At 36.3% G+C, this 22592-nt stretch overlaps 1 protein-coding gene across 1 annotated transcript in view; it reads left to right on the forward strand.

The window, feature by feature from the left end:
* BLTP1 (bridge-like lipid transfer protein family member 1) overlaps positions 1–15528 on the forward strand; it is a 204572-nt gene extending 189044 nt beyond the window's left edge. The window contains exons 74-85 of the mRNA XM_060013201.1: positions 141–278; positions 988–1245; positions 2158–2308; positions 2721–2878; positions 2996–3188; positions 3403–3620; positions 6528–6779; positions 7475–7678; positions 8913–9107; positions 9519–9653; positions 12227–12392; positions 14784–15528. Coding sequence (XP_059869184.1) covers positions 141–278; positions 988–1245; positions 2158–2308; positions 2721–2878; positions 2996–3188; positions 3403–3620; positions 6528–6779; positions 7475–7678; positions 8913–9107; positions 9519–9653; positions 12227–12392; positions 14784–15000 — 2285 coding nt within the window. The 3' untranslated portion in view covers positions 15001–15528. The remainder of the gene's footprint in view (positions 1–140; positions 279–987; positions 1246–2157; positions 2309–2720; positions 2879–2995; positions 3189–3402; positions 3621–6527; positions 6780–7474; positions 7679–8912; positions 9108–9518; positions 9654–12226; positions 12393–14783) is intronic.
* The last annotated feature ends 7064 nt before the right edge of the window (positions 15529–22592 follow it).

Genomic DNA, 22592 nt, shown 5'->3' on the forward strand with positions numbered 1-22592 from the left:
TATGTAACTTATTTTGGTATTTCATGAATTGTAATAGAATTATAATTCAGTTGTGTAATATCATGTCCTATTATTACCTACCATGTGAAAATATTAAAGGTTTTGGAAATGTGTTCTAACAAACTTTATTTATGTATCAGCTGTTTGTGATATAGGGTCTGCTTCCTTTAAATATGACATGCGCCGCCTCAGTGAAATTCTAGCATTTCCAAGAGCTTGGTATAGGAGGAGTATTGCAAGACGCCTGTTCCTTGGAGACCAAACTATAAATTTGCCAAGTAAGCTTGTTTATGTAATTATAAATTATACTTAGGCTGCTTTTCATTTTGATTACAATAGTAACAAGATCCATGATTGATAACACAAACTTTGTCTTACTTGGTAAGTTGTACCCTGCAATTCTTTCACTCATTCAGCAAATGTTAGTGGAGCCCCTTTAATGTGCAAATAACCACTGGGAATGCACTAGCACTGGAGGTCACAAAATACTTGCACTCTCAGGGGTTAAGTTCAGCTGATTTTTATTCTGTAATGATTACCCTGTAATCTTTGTAAAATCTGGAAACACAGAAATACATTTAACCAAGTTAATCATGGTTAAACATGGAAAATAGAATATATTGGGGACATGCTATCATATTGCGTTTTTTCTCTTGGACTTAGATATTGTTGTAGTATTACACTGCGTAAGTGAAAGACAGAGTTAGCATGATACAGTAGAAAATATCAGAAATCTGGGTCTGGGTCTACTCCCTCATCTGTAATATGGGACGGAGTGCCTGTCCTACCCATCTCATGGAGTTTCTGTGAGAATTTAAAAAAATAACATGCTGGAATGTACTTTGCAAAATGTACATCATACAGTTGTCAGAGAACTGGAAGGAATATAAAATGTGATTAGAAATGGTGGAGTGGTGAAATTCCTTATTTTATAACATGATGATATTACCCTGTTAATTTTGTTTTTGCTATCTACTTTTCTGTTAGCATCTGGCCCAGGGACACCTGATTCCATTGAAGGTGTAAGCCAACACCTTTCCCCCGAATCTTCAAGGAAAGCTTACTGCAGGACCTGGGAGCAGCCTAGTCAGTCAGCCTCTTTCACCCACATGCCTCAGTCACCTAATGTGTTCAATGAGCATATGACAAACAGCACCATGTCACCAGGGACAGCAGCACAGAGCCTAAAATCCCCAGCTTCCATAAGGTCAAGAAGTGTGTCTGATTCTTCAGTTCCCCAAAGAGGTAACACTGCTCTCCTTGTTATCAGTAGCCCTCCAGTGACCCCAAGATAAAAATCTTAATTAGTTACTCCCAGACTTCTGCCCCAACTGCAGGAAGTTACTCTCTTGCAGGTTTTTATGGAGATGCGGGGTTGAGGGAGGAACCCCAAACCAAACAACAGACAAAGCACTTCACAGTATTTGCTAGCAGAAGAGACAGCTGGATGGCTAGTCGCTTTGAAAAGGGATAGGGAGAGAGGAATAAGCATAATGTTAGCATGCACCACAGGAAGTAAAACAGACCTACAGTGTTGTAAACTCCATATTGAAAAAGTTAATCTTTGCATTCTTTCAGTCTTTCAGTCTTTCAGTCATTCTTTTATTCAGCCACTATTTTTTTTTAACTCTTATGTGCTCAAGGCTCTACTTGTGTCTAAGTATATAAAATGAATGATGTAGTTCATGTCCCAAGGTAAGATTAGAGTATAATGAGCCAATGCAGGACTCAGGATGTATACTAAGTCCATAAGAACACAGAAGACAGGCACCCCAGCCAGCCTCTGCATTTCAGAATGGTACCTACCTTCCAAGTTCTCTTCTTGGCAGCAGCAACTTATGATTTTCTCCTTTGGTAAGAAAATCCTAGGGTGATAAACGATCTGTGCTGCTATATCCCATGCACACCAGAATCTCCTCATATAAGATGGAGCTCATACAGAACTATGAGCTTTCAAGAAGTAAGGCTGGCAACCCTTACTGACCGTTCAGTAAATGGTAACTATTAATATTTTGGAGGCAATATGACAGCTAGTAAATGTTAGGTTTTAACACAAGAATATCATTATTTTACTCTCTGGATTATAGTGATGGGTAGTTTTTGCTTTGTAATTGGCTGAGCATCTATGTGAATGTACATTTGATTTTCTATTTTTAGATTCACTTTCGAAAACATCAACTCCTTTTAACAAATCGAACAAAGCGGCAAGCCAACAAGGGACCCCATGGGAAACACTTGTCGTGTTCGCTATCAACCTGAAGCAATTAAATGTTCAAATGAATATGAGTAATGTAATGGGAAATACAACGTAAGCTATTCAGATACAAAGAAAATATATTTAATCATTAGTTGTAATTTTTCTAATTGTAGTAAAGCAATTCAAAACCTTTTTTTAAAGCTGCAATGTTTGAGACAGTGAAGACAGTAGATAAAAGATTATATACCTTTATCCTGAAAATAGTTTAATCCTAAAGATATTGTAACATAAAAACAGCATGAAATGTGTTCTAAAAAGATAGAAAATGATAAGGAAAATAGCATAATTTTCTAGTTAAGAAGAAAGCTTCATCATTAATGTTAATATTCAAATGTTTACCATAGTTTTTATAAGAAATGTATTGTTTCATTGCCCAACTTTTTTGAAATCATCTAACTCCTGTTTTAATTCATTGACACGGGAAGCCATATGTCTAATTAATAACACTTTTTCTTTTTTATAGCTGGACAACTAGTGGTTTGAAGAGCCAGGGCCGTCTGTCAGTAGGAAGTAATCGAGATCGAGAGATAAGCATGTCTGTTGGTCTAGGAAGATCACAGTTAGATTCTAAAGGAGGAGTAGTTGGAGGGACTATAGATGTCAATGCTTTGGAGATGGTTGGTATGTTGAAATTTTACAACTGAACAATATGTTGAAGAAAAGTATTTGAAAATTGATTTTGATGAGTTTTTTCCCATGAGGCATTTCTGTGAAAATTAATTATTGTTTCTATTTTAGCTCATATTTCTGAACATCCAAATCAGCAACCCAGTCACAAAATTCAGATTACTATGGGTTCTACTGAAGCTCGTGTTGATTACATGGGCTCAAGTATTCTCATGGGTATCTTCAGTAATGCTGATCTCAAGCTTCAGGATGAATGGAAAGTAAATCTGTATAACACACTGGATTCAAGCATGACCGATAAAAGGTATTTAGTAAAATATTACTTTTTCAGTACTTTACATGACTACTCAACATATTTTCTATCATCCAGTGAGAAAACACAAACCATTTTTCCTGCACAGTGATTTTATATCATACAATTAATATGAATGAAAAACTGGTGGGGAAGAGACTTTTTCTTGTGCTTTTAAACTGTCTTATGTAATATATATGATAAAAGATTCTGTTTTATGCTCTAGTGAAATTTTTGTCCATGGAGATCTGAAGTGGGATATTTTCCAAGTAATGATATCAAGATCAACTACACCAGACCTGATAAAAATAGGAATGAAGCTGCAGGAATTTTTCACTCAACAGTTTGACACCAGCAAACGAGCTCTGTCTACCTGGGGACCAGTTCCTTATCTTCCACCTAAGACAATGACTAATAACCTAGAGAAAAGTTCACAAGAACAATGTAAGAGTTAGAAGACTAAGGCTTTATATATGCTTTATCTTTCACTAAATATGTGTTAATTTAAAATAATATCGATGTACCATACTTAAAAAGTGGTCCATATGCTTTTTATCCTGCTCACTCAGCAAAGTACCCAATTTCCTACCCGCCAGTGGAATTAGAGGCCATCATTTGGGAAGTCATTCACATTCATTATTATCTCCTCCCCCTGCCACAGCTCATCTACAATCATGCCATTACTACAGATTACATCACTACATTACAAATTAATTCTTACCTTATTACATAATTACAAGTTACAACTAATGATTAGATATATTTTCTTTTATTCTGAATAGCTTACATTGTATTTCCCATTACATTACTCATGTTCATTTGACTGTTTAATACATACAACTATATGTATTCAGATACAATACATGCTCTTTAATACTAAATATGACAACACCACGTTCTGGTTTAGAGCATGGGCTATGGAATCAGAATGTCTGAGTTTGGATTTATTACCTGTGTCATATTAGGCAGATTTTCATTCAGTAATTCAAATTTTTATTATGTATCAACCGTGTTCTTAAGCACTGTTTTAGGCATAGGAGATCTACTAAGTAGAAAAAATTCCTATCCTCATGGAGCTTACATTTTAATGGGAGAGACAGACCATAACAAATTTGCTAAGTAAGTATGTAAGATAATTTCAGGTAGAGAGAAATGCTGAGAAAAAGAACAAAGCAGGGGCAGGATCACAGAGCCTGTGATACATACTGTGAGGATAGCTGTTTGAGAAAGGGTGGTCAGGGAAACCTTTTCTGAAGTGACAGCTAGGCTAAGATCTGGGGAAGAGAGTTCTGGGCAAAGTGGGCAACTGAAAGGTGCAAAGCTCCTACAGTCGGGAGGAAACTTGCTTGTTTGAGGATCATTAAGGTGGCCCACTGTGGTGGAACAGAGTGAGCAAGCAAGAAAACACTGGACACGAACTTAGAGAGGCCAAAGAGAAGATTTTTAATATGATGGGTAGCTATTGGAGAGCTTTGAACAGATCTGATATTATTTGATTCACTTTTTAAAAAATTAATCCTTTTTAAAGCTGCTGTGTGGGGAACAGACCAAGGTGGTTAAGAATGAAAGTAAGGAAATCACTGCAATAATTGCCATTACCATTGCTACAGACTTACATGACCATTGTAAGGAGGATTTTCTGAGAGTCCAGGCAACAGACAATGGTGGCCTTAACTAGAGAGATAGTGGTAAAAGTGAAAAGTAGTCAGAAGCAGGATAATTTTTAATGATTTATTATCATATAAGCAGTACATGTGCATTGGGAAAACAAATGAGAAAACATATACAAGCAAAAAAAAAAAAAAAATCACATTCTACCCAGAAATCATCACTGTCAACACTTTATATACTTTCAGATACTTTTCTATGCGTGTGTGTGTGTGTATGTATATATATATACATACACACACATATATGTACCTTTTACCAAAACATTATTCATATTGTTTTGTAGCCTTTTCCAGTCAACAGTCTCAAACTTTCCATTGTGCTAATTATCTCCTCTAGTCACCTCAGCACAGTCCACAACTGATCTAAAATTATATTTACAACTGGTTTGTCCAAACCAGTATATCCAAGATCACAGATTAAAAATGGTTATGTTCCTTTACTATTTTTAAATTCAGTATAGTCCTTTTTTTAGTGACCTGACTTGCTGAAGAGACTTGGCCAATTGTCCTGCAGAATATCCTACTTTCTGGGTCTTTTTCAGTTGCTTCTTTGTTGTTTCATTTATCTTGCTCCCCTAGTCCCTGCATTTCCTTTAAACTAGAATTGGTATCAGACATATATACAAATAGAGGAGTGTTCCCAAAAATGCATGGCCTGGATTCTTCCAAAAAGTCTTTGTCATGGGAAACAGACAAACGGGCTTAAGGAATTGTCTTAGATTAAAGGAAACTAAAGAGATATGCCAACTAATGCATGATCCTTGCATGATCATGATGTATGATCCTTGGTTAGATCCAGAATGAGAATTGTGGAAAACAGCCAAAAGGATATTATTGGAATAAGTGGGAAATATAAATATGAATTGTACAGATGACCCTTGAAAAACATGGGTTTGAACTGTGCAGGCCCACGCACAGATTTTTTTTCAATAGTAATGAATACTGTGGTACTACACCGTCTATGGTTTGTTGAATCCTGAGGAAGTGTGGATGTGGAGGGCCAACCGTAAGTTATACATGGATATTCGACTGTGCAGAGGGTCAGTGCCCCTAACCCCCATGTTGTTCAGTGGTCAACTGTATATCTGATTAGTTGTTCTTGAACTTTAATGTGCACCTGGAGAGCTTTTAAAATGCAGATTCTGATGCAGTAGATTTGGGGTGGACATAAGAGTGAATTTCTAACAAGCTCCCAGGCGATGCTGATGCCGCTGGTCCTCAGACCTCACTTCTGAGCAGCAAAGGGTATAAAAGATTTTTTTTCCAGTACTTAAAATCAGGGATCTGCCTTTGATTTCTAGGCCTTCACTGGTTCACTTCACCCCTCTTCTATTTCACTTGAAGAGTCTAGATGAAATACCTAGTTTACAAAGATACTGTGAGAATTACATAAAATTTCATGCGGGCACTTTGTAAATCATTAATCATTACAGAAGCATTAGTTGTAATTATTATTAGCAAGTTGCTACTTTCCTGAGTTCTAGCCATCCTTACACAGCATCTTTTCCCAGACTGTATCCTTATTAGCTTCTGCTTAATGTTAACCAGGGACTGAATTGTTGTTTTCATCTGTTATCTGAGTCACTTCAGCTGTAGAAAGTAGCCACCTGCTGTCTTCCTACTCAGCATTCAGGATGTTCATGAGATATTTCAGGATAAGTGGTTTTTTGTTTTCTTGCAGTGCTCGATGCAGCTCATCATCGACATTGGCCTGGAGTATTGAAGGTGGTATCAGGATGCCATATATCCTTATTTCAGATTCCATTACCGGAAGATGGAATGCAGTTTGGAGGATCAATGAGCTTACATGGAAATCATATGACACTAGCTTGTTTTCATGGTCCAAATTTCCGTTCAAAATCATGGGCCCTTTTTCACTTAGAGGAACCAAATATTGCTTTTTGGACCGAAGCTCAAAAAATCTGGGAAGATGGTAAACTGACACATTTTCAGCTTTCACTTTTCCTCATCTTCTTATATGATTATATATGACAAAGTAATTTTCTTTTCTCATATCTTTTATCTGTTTTTCTTATGGTATTTCTGAAATCCATCTCTATTTATTATCATGTATCTGACAATGTCAAGGAGTTCACTGCCAATGAGTCAGTATCTATAAAGTCTGGGACATGTTAAAGGACTTATTTCTGAACTTACCATCTCACTCTGTTTCTTACTTAGGCAATTAAAGTTTTTGCTGCTGTGGCTGGCCATAGTCATTTGTAAAAATTTGTAAAAATTGTAAAAATTTCTTATAAAAACGAAGAGAAGACGACACACAGTGGTAGTGTAAGGAAATTACTTGCCAGTCAACACTATTTTACAAGACTTTTATGGGCAGGCTGTGCTTTTACCTCCACAGTTTCTTTTAGCTTTAATTTTCTACTCAGTGGTTTCTTCATGATGAAGGAAAAAATGGTTGATGTTCTTCATCTTCTTGGGGATAGATCCAGTTATAACTACAAGAAAAAGTATTTGTGAATTTTTTTCTCTCTCTTGCACTCCTTAGTTTTACAGCCTTCTGTATCTATGTATGACTTACCTAGCTAAATTTATTGCTCTAGGGCCACAACTTTTCTTGCATCTAAATATAGTTTGTTACACTGAGAAACTTTTTTTCCCCTCTAGGCGCTAGTGATCATTCTACATATATTGTACAAACACTGGATTTTCATCTGGGCCATAATACCATGGTTACCAAACCATGCGGTGCTTTGGAAAGTCCTATGGCAACAATAACCAAGATAACAAGGCGTCGCCATGAAAATCCACCCCATGGAGTAGCAAGTGTGAAAGAATGGTTCAATTACGTTACAGCCACAAGAAATGAAGGTTAAAAGTTTGATTCTTTGGAGAGATTTATTTTGTTTTCTCTATTTGGGGCTTTGTTGACTGTGTTTAGAATTTAAGTGTAGGGAGAATTTCCATTTCTTTAAACAATTTTCGTTTTATTCCAGCTGCCTTAAGTAGCAATATTAGTACATGATTCACCACCCTAGTAGTGCAACATCTCATGGACTAAAATTATTTTATATGTAACTGAAAACATTCAAAATAAAATTGGTTTAAATAAATGAAATTAAGTTTATTATAATTGGAAAAATATTTTTATAGTAATGTTCACATTGGAGGTTTGGGAAAGTTATTATACAACTAAGTAACAGAATACCAAAAATTAAGGTTCAGGATGGCTGGAATAAAATGAAACTAAATATTAGTATTCCTGTGAAGTCATAAGTTTAAAGAAAGTGCTTTTGATGAAGTTTTAAAATTCATTTTCATTTTTTAATTTATTCATTTTTTCAATCCTCTCAGAATGGAAAAGAAGATGGCTTGGGCCTCATGGAAAATAGTTGTTATGCACAGGCAACCCTAGGGATCAGAGACTGTTAAAAATGTTCTCAGAACAAAGGAGGATAAGGAAGTAAATGAGATTCACCGGTCTTGTAGTAATTCAGTCATGAAAATTCTTATTCTGAGGTTGTTTTTGTGTCAGAGTTTAGAGTACTGCTTTTACCAGTCATTTCATCTGTATTAAAAAGCTGACTAGACTGGGACATGTTAAGACTTGAATGTTTTACTTAAAAAAGACCTCCTGGAACTTCCCTGGCGGTCCAGTGGTTAAGACTTCGCCTTCATTAAATTCAGATACGGTTATAAAGCAGAAACTAACACACCATTGTAAAGCAATTATACACCAATAAAGATGTTAAAAAAAAAAAAATTCAGATACGATTTCAATTGAGAATAATATTCAAAATTCAAGAAACAAAAAAACACAATTTACTGGATTTATCCAAAATCATGTTATAAAGCTTCAATATTGAGAATAGTGAGATATATATTTGTATATGTATGTATATATAAATATGTGTCCATATTTATATCTATAGAGGCATATAACTAGTCTCAAAATCAAAGCTTAAATATGGCTCTCTTTTTTAAAATGTATTCATTTTCCAGCCTTTTGAAATGATAAAAGTTCTGTGTATCAATGTCATGAAAGCTATATGCTTATCAATGCCTATTGGTTTGATTCTTATTGTCTTTATCATTATGCTTGTAGAGCTAAATCTGCTTCGTAATGTTGATGCTAATAACACTGAGAATAGCACTACAGTGAAGAATTCTAGTTTGCTGAGTGGATTCAGAGGATGTTCTAGCTACAATCATGAAACAGAGACTATCTTTGCATTACCAAGGATGCAGCTTGACTTTAAATCTATTCACGTTCAAGAACCACAAGAACCTTCATTACAGAGTATGTGGAAAAACAATCTTTAGTTTCTAAAGTTAACTAAAAGAAAATTCTAAAGGATCTTCAAACTTCTTTTTTTCCCTGAAGGTTATTTTTGTAATATAATATAATGAAATTGATCTTCTGGTTCAAATTGATTTTCTTACCAGCTGTATGACCTCTGGCAAATAATTTACTCCATTTGTGCCTCTTTCTCCTCAAATGGGGCTGATAGGACTTCATCAGGGTTTTATGAGTAAATGGCATATACTTGGAAAGTGCTTAGTTAACTATCATCATCATTCTGTAAGTCATATACAGAAATTGCATTTAAGTGGAGGCATTTACACGGACCCATGTAAATCCCTTGTTAATGGGAAGAGGAAGGGACTTATTTCAATAATCTTTTACTGTAAAAGAACTTTGCCATTGCAGACGCCAGCCTGAAGCCAAAGGTAGAATGCAGTGTGGTGACAGAGTTCACTGACCACATTTGTGTGACGATGGACGCTGAGCTCATCATGTTTCTTCATGATTTAGTGTCAGCTTATCTTAAAGAAAAAGAAAAAGGTGGGTAACATATTGGTTTTGGTTTTGTTTTTCCCTTCAAGCTTCAGGAAAGGCAGCTCTCACTACAATTTATATGGATTTTTATGGTCTAGTGATAAAATGGGTAGAATGTGTCTCCTTCCTCTATGAGTTACAAATATCAATAAATATATATTAGTAAGACTATGTGATAGACTTTCTGAGTATCTGCCAGGTACATTTCATTTTTTTTCTAACCATATCTCAAACTGAATGGTGTTTTATACTTTACACAATGTTTCCATATATGTTCTGTATATTATCAGGTCTAGTAAGATAGTCTCACAAAGTTAGAAAAGAAAACCTCTTTGAGGAAATATTGCTGGTCAAAGTGAAATGACTAGAGAAACAACTACATAATAAAGTTAGCAAGAGTTACATACATAATTGGGAAAACCGAATTAAAGAAGAAGATATATCTGTCTAGAATGCACAGAATGTTATCTTTTTTATAAATATTTAGACCTCAGTAGTGGTGTCTTGTTTTCATGAGCTAGCTAACATTGGTTTTACTCACTGGAAACTTAAATGTTGGCCCACTAAGAAACATATGGTGACCCTCATATCCATATGGAATTGGCTGAATATATTATGGTGTGTCCATACAATGAAATGGAATACTCTGTAGCTGTTTAAAGGAATGAGGTAGTTTAAAATGTCATGATATGGAATGCTCTCCAAATATATGGTCTTTATTCACTCAATAAATATTTATTGTGCAACTATATGAATATACAACGGTAAAAACAACAGATGTGCTTTTAAAAAAACTGCTTCGAATAGATGAAATTTATTTAATTTATTAAATATAATCAAGTCACACTATAATTACACTATAATAACTGCTTCATTTTTTCCAAGAAGAAAGAAATATAAAATTTATCTTGTAGATATTTCAAAATAGCTTCATGATGAATGTTTGAGTGAAGAAAACAAAGACAGATTATCAAAAGACCATGTGGAAAGAGTGTAAATATAGCATACATAAGTTGAGTTGCTCTTCCATTACTATTTAATCTAGATGTGCCAAAAATTCAGTGAGAGTGAAAGCAATAATGATGGCTGGGAGAAATCTATGAGCCATTCAAGTAAAATGACTGCAGGCGTATAATAGGAAATGTTATGTATAATATGCATAGATCCAGTCTTCACATAGAGCAACAAAATATACCATCACTGTTAATCCTCTTGTTTTTCTCTCTGCCTTAATATTTAAACTTAATGTGGAGAAACACAGATTCTAGATAAAGCTGTGAAGTGCAGAATTCTTTTCTAGTCTACCTAGGTATGAATGCCTGCCAGATTTCTTTCCCTCAGGTATTATGTGGAACCTTTGTCACTTTATGAAATATTGTGTTGGCCTGCCATGAACTGTGTGTATTTCTTTTAAAATGTATTTTTTCTAGAAATTGTTGTAAGACATTATTTCATTGCGAAAAGAGGAAATAGGGACTTGATTATCAGACTTACAGTAACAAAACTATTACTTATGGGGATTTTCATTATAAATAAAATATTTTAATAGCTGTAAGTATATATTTTTTAAAAAAACTAAAAGCAAGTAGTGTTGGGCAAAATAAATATAAACATGCCTCAGAAAATTCTTAACAGTATGTAAGACTAGAGCAGAATCAACATATTCCTAGAACATCCAGATAAACTGTTGTACTGTAACCACCATCAATAATAAACAAAAGCAGAGCAACAGACCAGGCGATAACTGAAGACATCTGTATTCCGATGTGGTGTGAGAGTACAGCTTCATTCCTGGGTTCATTCCCAATCAATATATTATCCCACTGCTAATTAACAGTTATAACCAGAGCTACATAATACATATCATATTTCGTATTAATCATTATTTTATGCCCAATTTGTGTCTTGAAAACCTGTGCCCTATAGAAATGCTGTATTTATTAAAGATCATATGAAAGCTACTTTTGTCCCAGATTCAATTTTAAATATATCATTTATGATCACCAATTTTAAAAGACTTCATTTTTCATAAAACATTTGAGTACTCAACTATGAAGAGTGAAAAGACTGCTTACCTAAAAAACTCCTAAGTTAGTGCAGCCTTTCAAATATATATATATAGGCATTAACATTAAAAAACCATTGAGCTGTACTCTTTAAACGAGTGAACTATATCTCAAAAAAGCTGTTAAAAAGTCATCCAGCTACAGGCATTTTTTTAGGAGCCCTACAACTGTCAATTTCAGTGTCCTGTGCCTGCTATCAAATATTCTTTACTGTATGTTTTAGGCACAGATACATGTAAAACGTGCTATTACTCAAAAATAAATGATGACATGTTATTTCTAATTCTTATGAGAGAATAAAATAACTTCGATATTGTCTTTCTCCAAGAAATACCAATAACTGGCACTTACTTATGGCTTATTTTTAAATATTTTTTAAGAAATGTAATTAAATGAGGCTTTGGCCAGTTTATAAATAAAAACAAATGGAGCCAATTACTTTGTTCATTTAGTGACTTAAAATAAATTTATAAGATATGTATTTGCAATATTAATATATCATTTTCCTTATAGCTATTTTTCCACCTCGGATTTTATCTACTCGACCAGGACAGAAAAGTCCAGTTATCATTCATGACGAAAATTCCTCTGACAAAGACAGAGAAGACAGCATCACTTACACTACTGTGGACTGGAGAGATTTTATGTGCAATACATGGCATCTAGAACCCACTCTTAGGTAAGGAGTGGGTGTATATATTTACCTATTTCCTATGAGATTATTATGAGAAAAAGGTTATAAATAATGCAGCAGGTTAAATATGGTTTACCAAAAAATATTTTTATGTTAGTCACTTACAGCCTCTACAGCTTCTGACTGATATTTTTGCTTCTCCTTTTTTCCTTTGTAAGTGCTTCTAAGCAAGGCAAAAGCAGCACAAACAACTGAGAATAGCTCCGTGCTGACTAACTATCCAGTGTGTGACATGACATCCTGTCAGTTAATCAGTAAAAAATGAGAGTAACTCCACTTTTGCTGTTGCTATTATTTTTTCACCATCTCAGCAGGATGTTATTTTCAGGTGTTTGAGGTAGCTACAATAAACTGTTTTGTAAGATGCAGAAGTCATACATCATCATTAAGTAGTCATTACAATTTTTCACATATGTCATGACAATGTAATAGAACCTACAGTGTCACAGTGTCTTTCTGTCTGCATACTAAGCAATATAAAACCATCCTGAAATGTCAGATTTAATTCAGATTCAGGTTCCTTTACTGTGTCATGTTCTACTACAGTCACAATCCCAGCTACATCACATTGTTTCCATATCAAACTTTCCAAAGTATTTTCTAGTTTTAATTACATTAAACTTCTGCTGTAACTAGCGGTACTTGCTTTGTATGTCCTTGTGTGTGAGTTAACACAACCTTCCTATTATTTTCCTCTTTCCTCTCATCTGCTTTGTTAATCAGATTATAACTGTCCATCATGCAATAACAGTATCAAAAAAAGTCCAGCACAACATTCTGCAGAATGATACATATTTCATTTAGACAACGTTATTATTCAGATATATTCATGCCACAAAATCATTCTAAACTAGTAAGATCTCCATTATTCAGTGGACTCCTGTATAAGCAGAAAGTAGTGACTTTGTGTTAGTAATCTGTATTTAATAAAATATGTTGTAACCAAATCAACAATACACTTTGGTATTAATAGTACATATACTCATGAGAAATATCAACAGTGTCAATATTAAAATACTGCAAAGGTCCTAATACAGAAAACTGTCCATTATATGTAAATATCAATAAATATAATGAAATTGACTATCTTTTAATTTAAAATGAGAATAAAAATAGTTAAATTTGCTATAAACATATATATACACACATATATATGTGTGTGTGTGTGTGTGTATATATATATATATATATATTAGATACCTATCAAGAGATTAAGTGATACAATATACTGGTGGAGCACGTGGTTAAGGGCTCTGGCTCTAAGCCCAGCTACATAGCATAGTGGCTGAGTGACCTTGGCCAAAGGATCTAATGCCTCAGGTGCCTCACATGAAAAATTTGGAAAATGGTATTACCTACCTTCAAGGGTTGTTACAATGGTTACATGAGTTAATTAATGGAAAAAGCTTACAACCATTAGAGTTTTAGCAGACCAGTGCTTAATACCCTCCTTTTCCCTACCTAAGTTCAGGATCAATTGAAACAGCAAGAGGCAGCTGGAAATCAAAATTACAGCTTTAATACTTATAAAGCTGATAACAGAATGTGGTTTGGTGTCAAGCAACAATGTCTTTCTATTACGAAGTCTAGGTTTGGACTTACCTACAGGGTCTCAATGATGCAGAACTCAGGAGGTGGGGGGCAGAGGGGTGCTAGAGTTGTGCAGTCAGCAGCCTTGTGTACTCACGTAGCTACAGGCAGCCACGAACCGTCTTGGGCTAACTATTTAGGGGCCTGTCCTTGAAAAACCTATGGCATGGAGGAACAGTTCAAAATGAGAAGCTCCTGAAGAGCAGGTAGGGAGGAGGGTACTGAACTACACTACTCAGTTCCTCTGTTAATTTGCCAATCAGATAAATCACCAATAAAGGGGCAGAGAAAGACCAGGAGTGTTTCACTAACACTGTTCTTCTATATGGAAGAAAACGGAAAGAATAGGGAGAAAATGGTTCTTCCTTCAAACACGTTTAGCATATAGCAAACACTTAGTAAATTTTAGCCTTTTTCTCCCAGCTTTATTGAAGTATAATTGACAAAACAGATATTTTAAGTGTACAACATCATGATTTGATATACGTGAACATCATGAAAGGATTCCCCCCATCAAGTTAATACCATCTTTTAGAATGAGCCAGATGTCCTTGTAACTAAGATGACCATGTAACTTGAGGCCTAAAATAAATTAATCACGATGAAATTCACTAAATGCCGTTGCTGTGTAGGCTCACACATTTTTTGAGTGCTATTACAGTGAATCCAGGAATTGTAGGTTAGATAATCATTTGCATCTACTGAAAATACTTTGTCTTGAACCTACCTTCAGGACTGTGCTAGGGCACTGTACTCCTTAATAATAATGACTTATAATTATTTTAGATTAATTTCTTGGACTGGAAGAAAAATTGATCCAGTAGGCGTTGATTATATTCTTCAAAAATTGGGCTTTCATCATGCCAGGACTACTATTCCTAAGTGGCTTCAAAGAGGAGTTATGGACCCACTGGACAAGGTTCTGTCAGTTCTTATTAAAAAACTTGGTACTGCACTACAGGATGAAAAGGAAAAGAAAGGAAAAGATAAAGAAGAACACTAAAAATGTAACTTGATCTGTGAACAAATTTTGATTCTGTCTGTTAAGCTTTATTACACTGGAGTGTTGGGTTTTTTGTGTTTTTTTGTATAGTAAAATTATTTTAAATATAACTTTAAAAAATTCTAATTTTGTGGCCATTATATTAAAAGTTTGTAAGTTAACCTGTTTATTGTAGTTCTACCATTCTGTATACAGTGAAGTATTGCATGATGTAAATTTTGTGAAAAACTAGATTAAAGTATACACATCTGCTCAGTAAGGTTTGTAACTGTATTATGTGCAATATGATTCCTGCATCTTTAAAATATTTTCAGAATAACTGTGAATTTCCTTTGTTATTGGCCATAACTTTTAGAAAAAAATTTGTTGATAATGTGACTTTTTTTTTTTGGACATTAATTGCTTTTTCTTTTTTTTAAGTGTAGACTTGTATAAATATCTATTTGTATATAGTTTGAGTAATTGTGATACAAATACATACCACTAAAGTATTGTTTGTAACTATTGTAATAAAGTCACAATAATTGGTTTCAGTCTGTAGTTGTTTGAGACTTTCTTCCTTTTATAGCTTATTTTATAATTAATAGATGCCCAGCCTGTGTCAGTTACTGTTTTCACAGAAAATAATACTTACTTATAAAAAATTATCTCAGGGAGAGGTACAGCAGAGGCTTCAGAAATATTAGGTATTGTTCTATTTCTTAAGCTACTGGTAAGTACACAGCTATTTGTTTTATTATACTATATTCTTTATATATTTATATGTATTCCTTGTGCATATGAATATGTATAATATTATACATGTAAATCTAATAAATAAATTTTAAAAGAAAAGCAAAATCTAAAGTAATATTCAAAGGTAGCTATAATACTGTTAATCACAACTCAGGTTTGAAATCTAGCTAAGTCAATAGTCAGTTTAAAGGCTGGGTAAAACAGCAGAACTGAAGAACCATGAGCTAGAAAATGCCTCAAGAAAGCCTCTGGTGCAGACTTCTGCATTATTTGTTCTGACAGATTAAAAACTCAAGAGTCAAGACACTTAGCCAAGGGTGTGTGTGTGTGTAGGTATGTATGTAGATATGCATGTACACTAAGTGTCAGTAGGGGAATTAAGAACTGCTATCTAAGGTCACACAGCAATTCAGTAGCAAAACTAAAACCCTAGTGTCTAGAATCATCATTTCATATTCTGCTAGACCATCTTATGAATCATCTGCCTGATCTCTGTTTCCCCTTTGGCAGCCCTACAGTTGGGAGGGATAGGTACAATATTTCTATTGGTCAAGCTTACCAGAGAACTATCTAAGATAGTTACTTCATAAAACAGAATAAGTAAAAATTTTGAAAATTAGTTCCTGGAGTTGTACTTCAGGTATTAATTCTCTGCTTCCAAGAAACAGTACGCTAGTAGTAAGTTCTAAATGTTAAAAATTTCCTCTGGCTTTAAATGTATTGATATATGAGATTACCAAAAAAACGACATAAGTATAAACTCTGTTTCTGGCACTTACTGTGCTAATGCTATCAAAAAAAGGGCAATTTAAAATAAATCTGTAACTGTTGAAAATTTCTGTGGCTCTGTTGGACAAAGCTATGGGAAAACCGTATTTGTGCAGTGGTGGTAGGAGTGTAAATTGGCATAACCCCCATGAAGGACAATTACACAAAGCTACTAAAATTACAAAGGCACATCATCTCTTACTGAACAGTCTCACTACTGGATATACCTGCATATGTGTGAAATAATTATGTAAGAATATTTATTGCAGTATTCATAATAAATGGATGGAAACAATTCAAATGTCCATCAGTGGAAGACAGGTAAATGAAATATGACAGACCCACTTAATGGAATAGTATGCAACTGTAAAACAAAACAAACAAAAAAAATGAAGGATGATCTCTATCCTTGAGTGAAAAAAGATACAGCCCTGTGTAGATACCAGTTTCCAGGCAGTCTGCTAAAATTATATTTTGAGGATCATGTACCTTATCCTATTCTAGTAAATCACATTATACATCCAGATTTTCTATAACATTCCAATGACATGTAACAAAATCTAAAGGATTTTCTCATATAAAGATCATAATTTCTGGCCCACTTTAGACCCGGGATTCACAAACAATCTGTAGTGAAGAATCATTTTTTTTAAATTACCTGTATGTAGCACCACATATAAATCTGCAGTACCAATCTAAACTGCCAAAGCAATACTTGTAAAATACAGTAAAGATCAATTATTCAAAATGAAAACATTTATAAAAATACTCAACATATAAAACACAAGCTCAAATTTTTAATTTTTTACATTCAGTTTTATTATTAGATTCAAGTGTATTCTGTCAATTGCTGTAAGAACTTCTAAACGTGTACTCTCAATTTCTATACTTCTTGTAGAGCATTAATAATTCATGGAGTGGCCTCAGTCCATGGACTACACTAAATAGAATTGCTCTAGAACCTTCTCTATCCTCACTATGGAATGGTGCCTTCTAAAGTTTAATGGAATAAACCTGATTGCCTGTGTGGACTTGTCATTTTCTATGGCAACCGGTAGAGCCATACTCAGAATGCTGTGCCCTCCACACAGTGAGAGCTAGTTACCCATCTCCCTTTGTCACTAGCACATATTTTAAAGTCAGTCGAGAATCTTTTTTTTGTTGTTCCCATTTGGGACCTCAAGCAGAGAGTATCCTTAGCCAGAAGTGTTAGATGGATAGACAGTCCTCAACTGAGCAATACTCAATAAGTTCTGGTTCTGTGAATTTTGTCTGCTTTACCTGTGTAGGTCAGAGCTGAGCAACTCAAGGCCAGGAAAGGCTCTGAACTCAAGTTCAAACAAACAGTTTATTCAGGCAATGATATGTGACAAACCCTAGGAAAGCTCTCAGAAGAACCATCAGATGTTGGGAGGCATTTCTGGAGTAAGATACTGTTAAAAAATGCCAAAGAGAGCAAATGCTGTCAAAGAGTGATGGCAAGTAGACTCTGGTCGTTAGGTGTAGACCCAGTGGTCTGGATGTGGGGAGTGGTGTTAGGAGGTAACAACAAAGCTTAAGCTCTCAGAATGAATACAGGGTGACCTGTCAGGGCATCAAGTCAACTGCCAAGTGAAACGGTACAGGATAGACAAGTCGCTGTAACTAATTCTCTTTGATAAGCTCCTTTCCCCGGCTTCATGTTTCCACTATGAGTGCCTTCCACCAGAATAATAACAATTTCTCTCCCAACCTGTTGTTCACTCCTCCCCAGAAGTGACTTAATCCATTTGGTGCTCTAGAGAAAAGAAAACGAATGAGCCTATTCTCATTTCATCTTTTGAAGCCAGCCTGCCTGCAAGGAGGATGCAATTCTGATTTCCTCCCTTGTGCATGCTGTAAGGGGCAAGCTGGATTTGTCCAGCTTGCACTGATAGAATGAGGAAGTTTGTGTATTTAGAGAGTGACGGCAACCCCATTTGGCCAGACAGCTGGGCACATTTTCCAATTTAGATTCATTAGGCAATAAAGCTGACTTCTTTTTAACCTCCTTATCTCTGGTATGTGTCTTTCAATGAATTCCAACCTTTGGACAGGAGAAGCCAGATATTTATCTTAAGCATCAAACATGAACAGTTTTCTGTTTAAATACTTTACTATTACTATTGTTACTATTACTTTGTTACTACTGTTTCCTGTTAACAGGTTTATTCATTGTTCAACAGAATGAAAACTTACCTAACTTACAGTGAGAGAAAGTTGATGCCCATGGGTTTCAGCAGTTTTATCATTACCCATATGCAGCTAGACTTATAATCGTAGACTAGCCTACTGAAGATTCAGTGATTCCTCAGTCTAAGAAAGATATGTATAGCTGGGGTGCTGACCTACATACTGTAGTAGATGTTTTAAACTAGTGGTCAGGGAGAGAGGGGGAAGATGGTGGAAGAGTAAGACACGGAGATCACCTTCCTCCGGACAGATATATCGGAAATACATCTACACGTGGAACAACTCCTACAGGACACCTACTGAACGCTGGCAGAAGACCTCAGACCTCCCAAAAGGCATGAAACTCCCCACGTACCTGCGTAGGGCAAAAGAAAAAAGAATAAACAGAGACAAAAGGATAGGGACAGGACCTGCACCAGTAGGAGAGAGCTGTGAAGGAGAAAAGGTTTCCACACACTAGGAAGCCCCTTCGCGGGTGGAGACTGCGGGTTGCGGAGGGGGGAGCTTCGGTGCCGCGGAAGAGAGCACAGCCAGGGTTGCAGAGGGCAAGGCGGGGAGATTCCCGTACAGAAGATTGGTGCCGACCCGCACTAACCAGCCCAAGAGGCTTGTCTGCTCACCCGCCGAGGCGGTCGGGGGCTGGGAGCTGAGGCTCGGGCTTCGGTCGGATCCCAGGGAGAGGACTGGGGTTGGCGGCACGAACACAGCCTGCAGGGGGTTAGTGCACCACGGCTGGCCCGGAGGGAGTCCGGGGAAAAGTCTAGACCTGCCAAAGAGGCAAGCGACTTTTTCTTCTGTTTCCTGGTGCGTGAGGAGAGGGGATTAAGAGCACTGCTTAAAGGAGCTCTAGACACGGGCGCAAGCCGCGCCCAGAGACAGGCATGAGACACTAAGGCTGCTGCTGATGGCACCAAGAAGCCTGTGTGCGAGCACAGGTCACTATCCACAACACCCTTCCGGGGAGCCTGTGCAGCCCGCCACTGCCAGGGTCCCGTGATCCACGGACAACTTCCCCAGAAGAACGCACGGCGCGCCTCAGGCTGGTGCAACGTCACGCCGGCCTCTAGAGCCGCAGGCCCGCCCCGCACTCCATGCCCCTCCCATCCCCCCGGCCTGAGTGAGCCAGAGCCCCCGAATCAGCTGCTCCTTTAAGCCCGTCCTGTCTGAGCGAAGAACAGACGCCCTCCCTCGACCTACACGCAGAGGCGGGGCCAAATCGAAAGCTGAGCCCCTGCAGCTATGAGAACAAAGAAGAGAAAGGGAAATCTCTCCCAGCAGCCTCAGAAGCAGTGGATTAAATCTCCACAATCAACTTCATATACCCTGCATCTGTGGAATACATGAATAGACAACGAATCATCCTAAATTGAGGAGGTGGACTTCGAGAGCAAGATTTACTATTTTTTCCCCTTTTCCTCTTTTTGTGAATGTGTATGCTTCTGTGTGAGACTTTGTATAGCTTTGCTTTCACCATTTCTCCTAGGTTTCTAACCGTCCGTTTTTTTGTTTTGTTTACTTACTTAAAAAGATTTTTTTTCTTAATAATTATTTTTTATTTCAATAACTTTATTTCATTTTATCTTACTTCATTTTATTTTATTCTCTTTCATTCTTCCTTTCTAATTTTTCTCCCTTTTATTCAGAGCTGTGTGGATGAAAGGCTCTTGATGCTGCAGCCAGGAGTCAGTGCTGTACCTCTGAGGTGGGAGAGCTAACTTCAGGACACTGGTCCACAAGAGACCTCCCAGCTCCACATAATATCAAACGGCGAAAACCTCCCAGAGATCTCCATCTCAACACCAGCACCCAGCTTCACTGAATGACCAGCAAGCTACAGTGCTGGACACCCTATGCCAAACAACTAGGAAGAAAAGAACACAACCCCACCCATTAGCAGAGAGGCTGCCTAAAAGGATAATAAGTCCACAGAAACCCCAAAACATACCACCAGACCTGGACCTGCCCACCAGAAAGACAAGATCCAGCCTCATCCACCAGAACACAGGCACTAGTCCCCTCCACCAGGAAGCCTACACAACCCACTGAACCAACCTTAGCCACTGGGGACAGACACCAAAAACAACCAGAACTACGAACCTGCATCCTGCAAAAAGGAGACCCCAAACACAGTAAGATAAGCAAAATGAGAAGACAGAAAAACACACAGCAGATGAAGGAGCAAGATAAAAACCCACCACACCTAACAAATGAAGAGAAAATAGGCAATCTACCTGAAAAAGAATTCAGAATAATGACAGTAAAGATGATCCAAAATCTGGGAAATAAAATAGAGAAAATGCAAGAAACATTTAACAAGGTCCTAGAAGAACTAAAGATGAAACAAGCAACGATGAACAACACAATAAATGAAATTAAAAATACTCTAAATGGGATCAATAGCAGAATAACTGAGGCAGAAGAACGGATAAGTGACCTGGAAGATAAAATACTGGAAATAACTACTGCAGAGCAGAATAAAGAAAAAGAATGAAAAGAACTGAGGATGGTCTCAGAGACCTCTGGGACAACATTAAACGCACCAACATTTGAGTTATATGGGTCCCAGAAGAAGAAGAGAAAAAGAAAGGGACTGAGAAAATATTTGAAGAGATTATAGTTGAAAATTTCCCTAATATGGGAAAGGAAATAGTTAATCAAGTCCAGGACGCACAGAGAGTCCCATACAGGATAAATCCAAGGAGAAACACGCCAAGACACATATTAATCAAACTGTCAAAAATTAAATACAAAGAACACATATTAAAAGCAGCAAGGGAAAAACAACAAATAATACACAAGGGAATCCGCATAAGGTTAATAGCTGATCTTTCAGCAGAAACTCTGCAAGCCAGAAGGGACTGGCAGGACATATTTAAAGTGATGAAGGAGAAAAAACTACAACCACTATTATTCTACCCAGCAAGGATCTCATTCAGATTTGGTGGAGAAATTGAAACCTTTACAGACAAGCAAAAGCTGAGAGAGTTCAACACCACCAAACCAGCTTTACAACAAATGCTAAAGGAACTTCTCTAGGCAAGAAACACAAGAGAAGGAAAAGACCTACAATAACAAACCCAAAACAATTAAGAAAATGGGAATAGGAACATACATATTGATAATTACCTTAAATGTAAATGGATTACCTGCTCCCACCAAAAAACACAGACTGGCTGAATGGATACAAAAAAAAAAGACCCATATATATGCTGTCTACAAGAGACCCACTTCAGACCTAGAGACACATACAGACTGAAAGTAAGGGGATGGAAAAAGATATTCCATGCAAATGGAAACCAAAAGAAAGCTGGAGTAGCAATTCTCATATCACACAAAATAGACTTTAAAACAAAGACTATTACAAGAGACAAAGAAGGACACTACATAATGATCAAGGGATTGATCCAAGAAGATATAACAATTGTAAATATTTATGCACCCAACATAGGAGCACCTCAATACAAAAGGCAAATACTAACAGCCATAAAAGGGGAAATTGACAGTAACACATTCAAAGTAGGGGACTTTAACACCCCACTTTCACCAACAGACAGATCATCCAAACTGAAAATAAATAAGGAAACACAAGCTTTAAATGATACATTAAACAACATGGACTTAATTGATATTTATAGGACATTCCATCCAAAAACAACAGAATACACATTTTTCTCAAGTGCTCATGGAACATTCTCCAGGATAGATCATATCTTGGGTCACAAATCAAGCCTTGGTAAATTTAAGAAAATTGAAATTGTAACAAGTATCTTTTCTGACCACAACGCTATGAGACTAGATATCAATTACAGGAAAAGATCTGTAAAAAATACAAACACATGGAGGCTAAACAATACACTACTTAATAACAAAGTGATCAC

This window comes from Delphinus delphis, chromosome 5 (genome assembly GCF_949987515.2).
Source record: "Delphinus delphis chromosome 5, mDelDel1.2, whole genome shotgun sequence".
NCBI classification, from domain to species: Eukaryota; Metazoa; Chordata; class Mammalia; order Artiodactyla; family Delphinidae; genus Delphinus; species Delphinus delphis.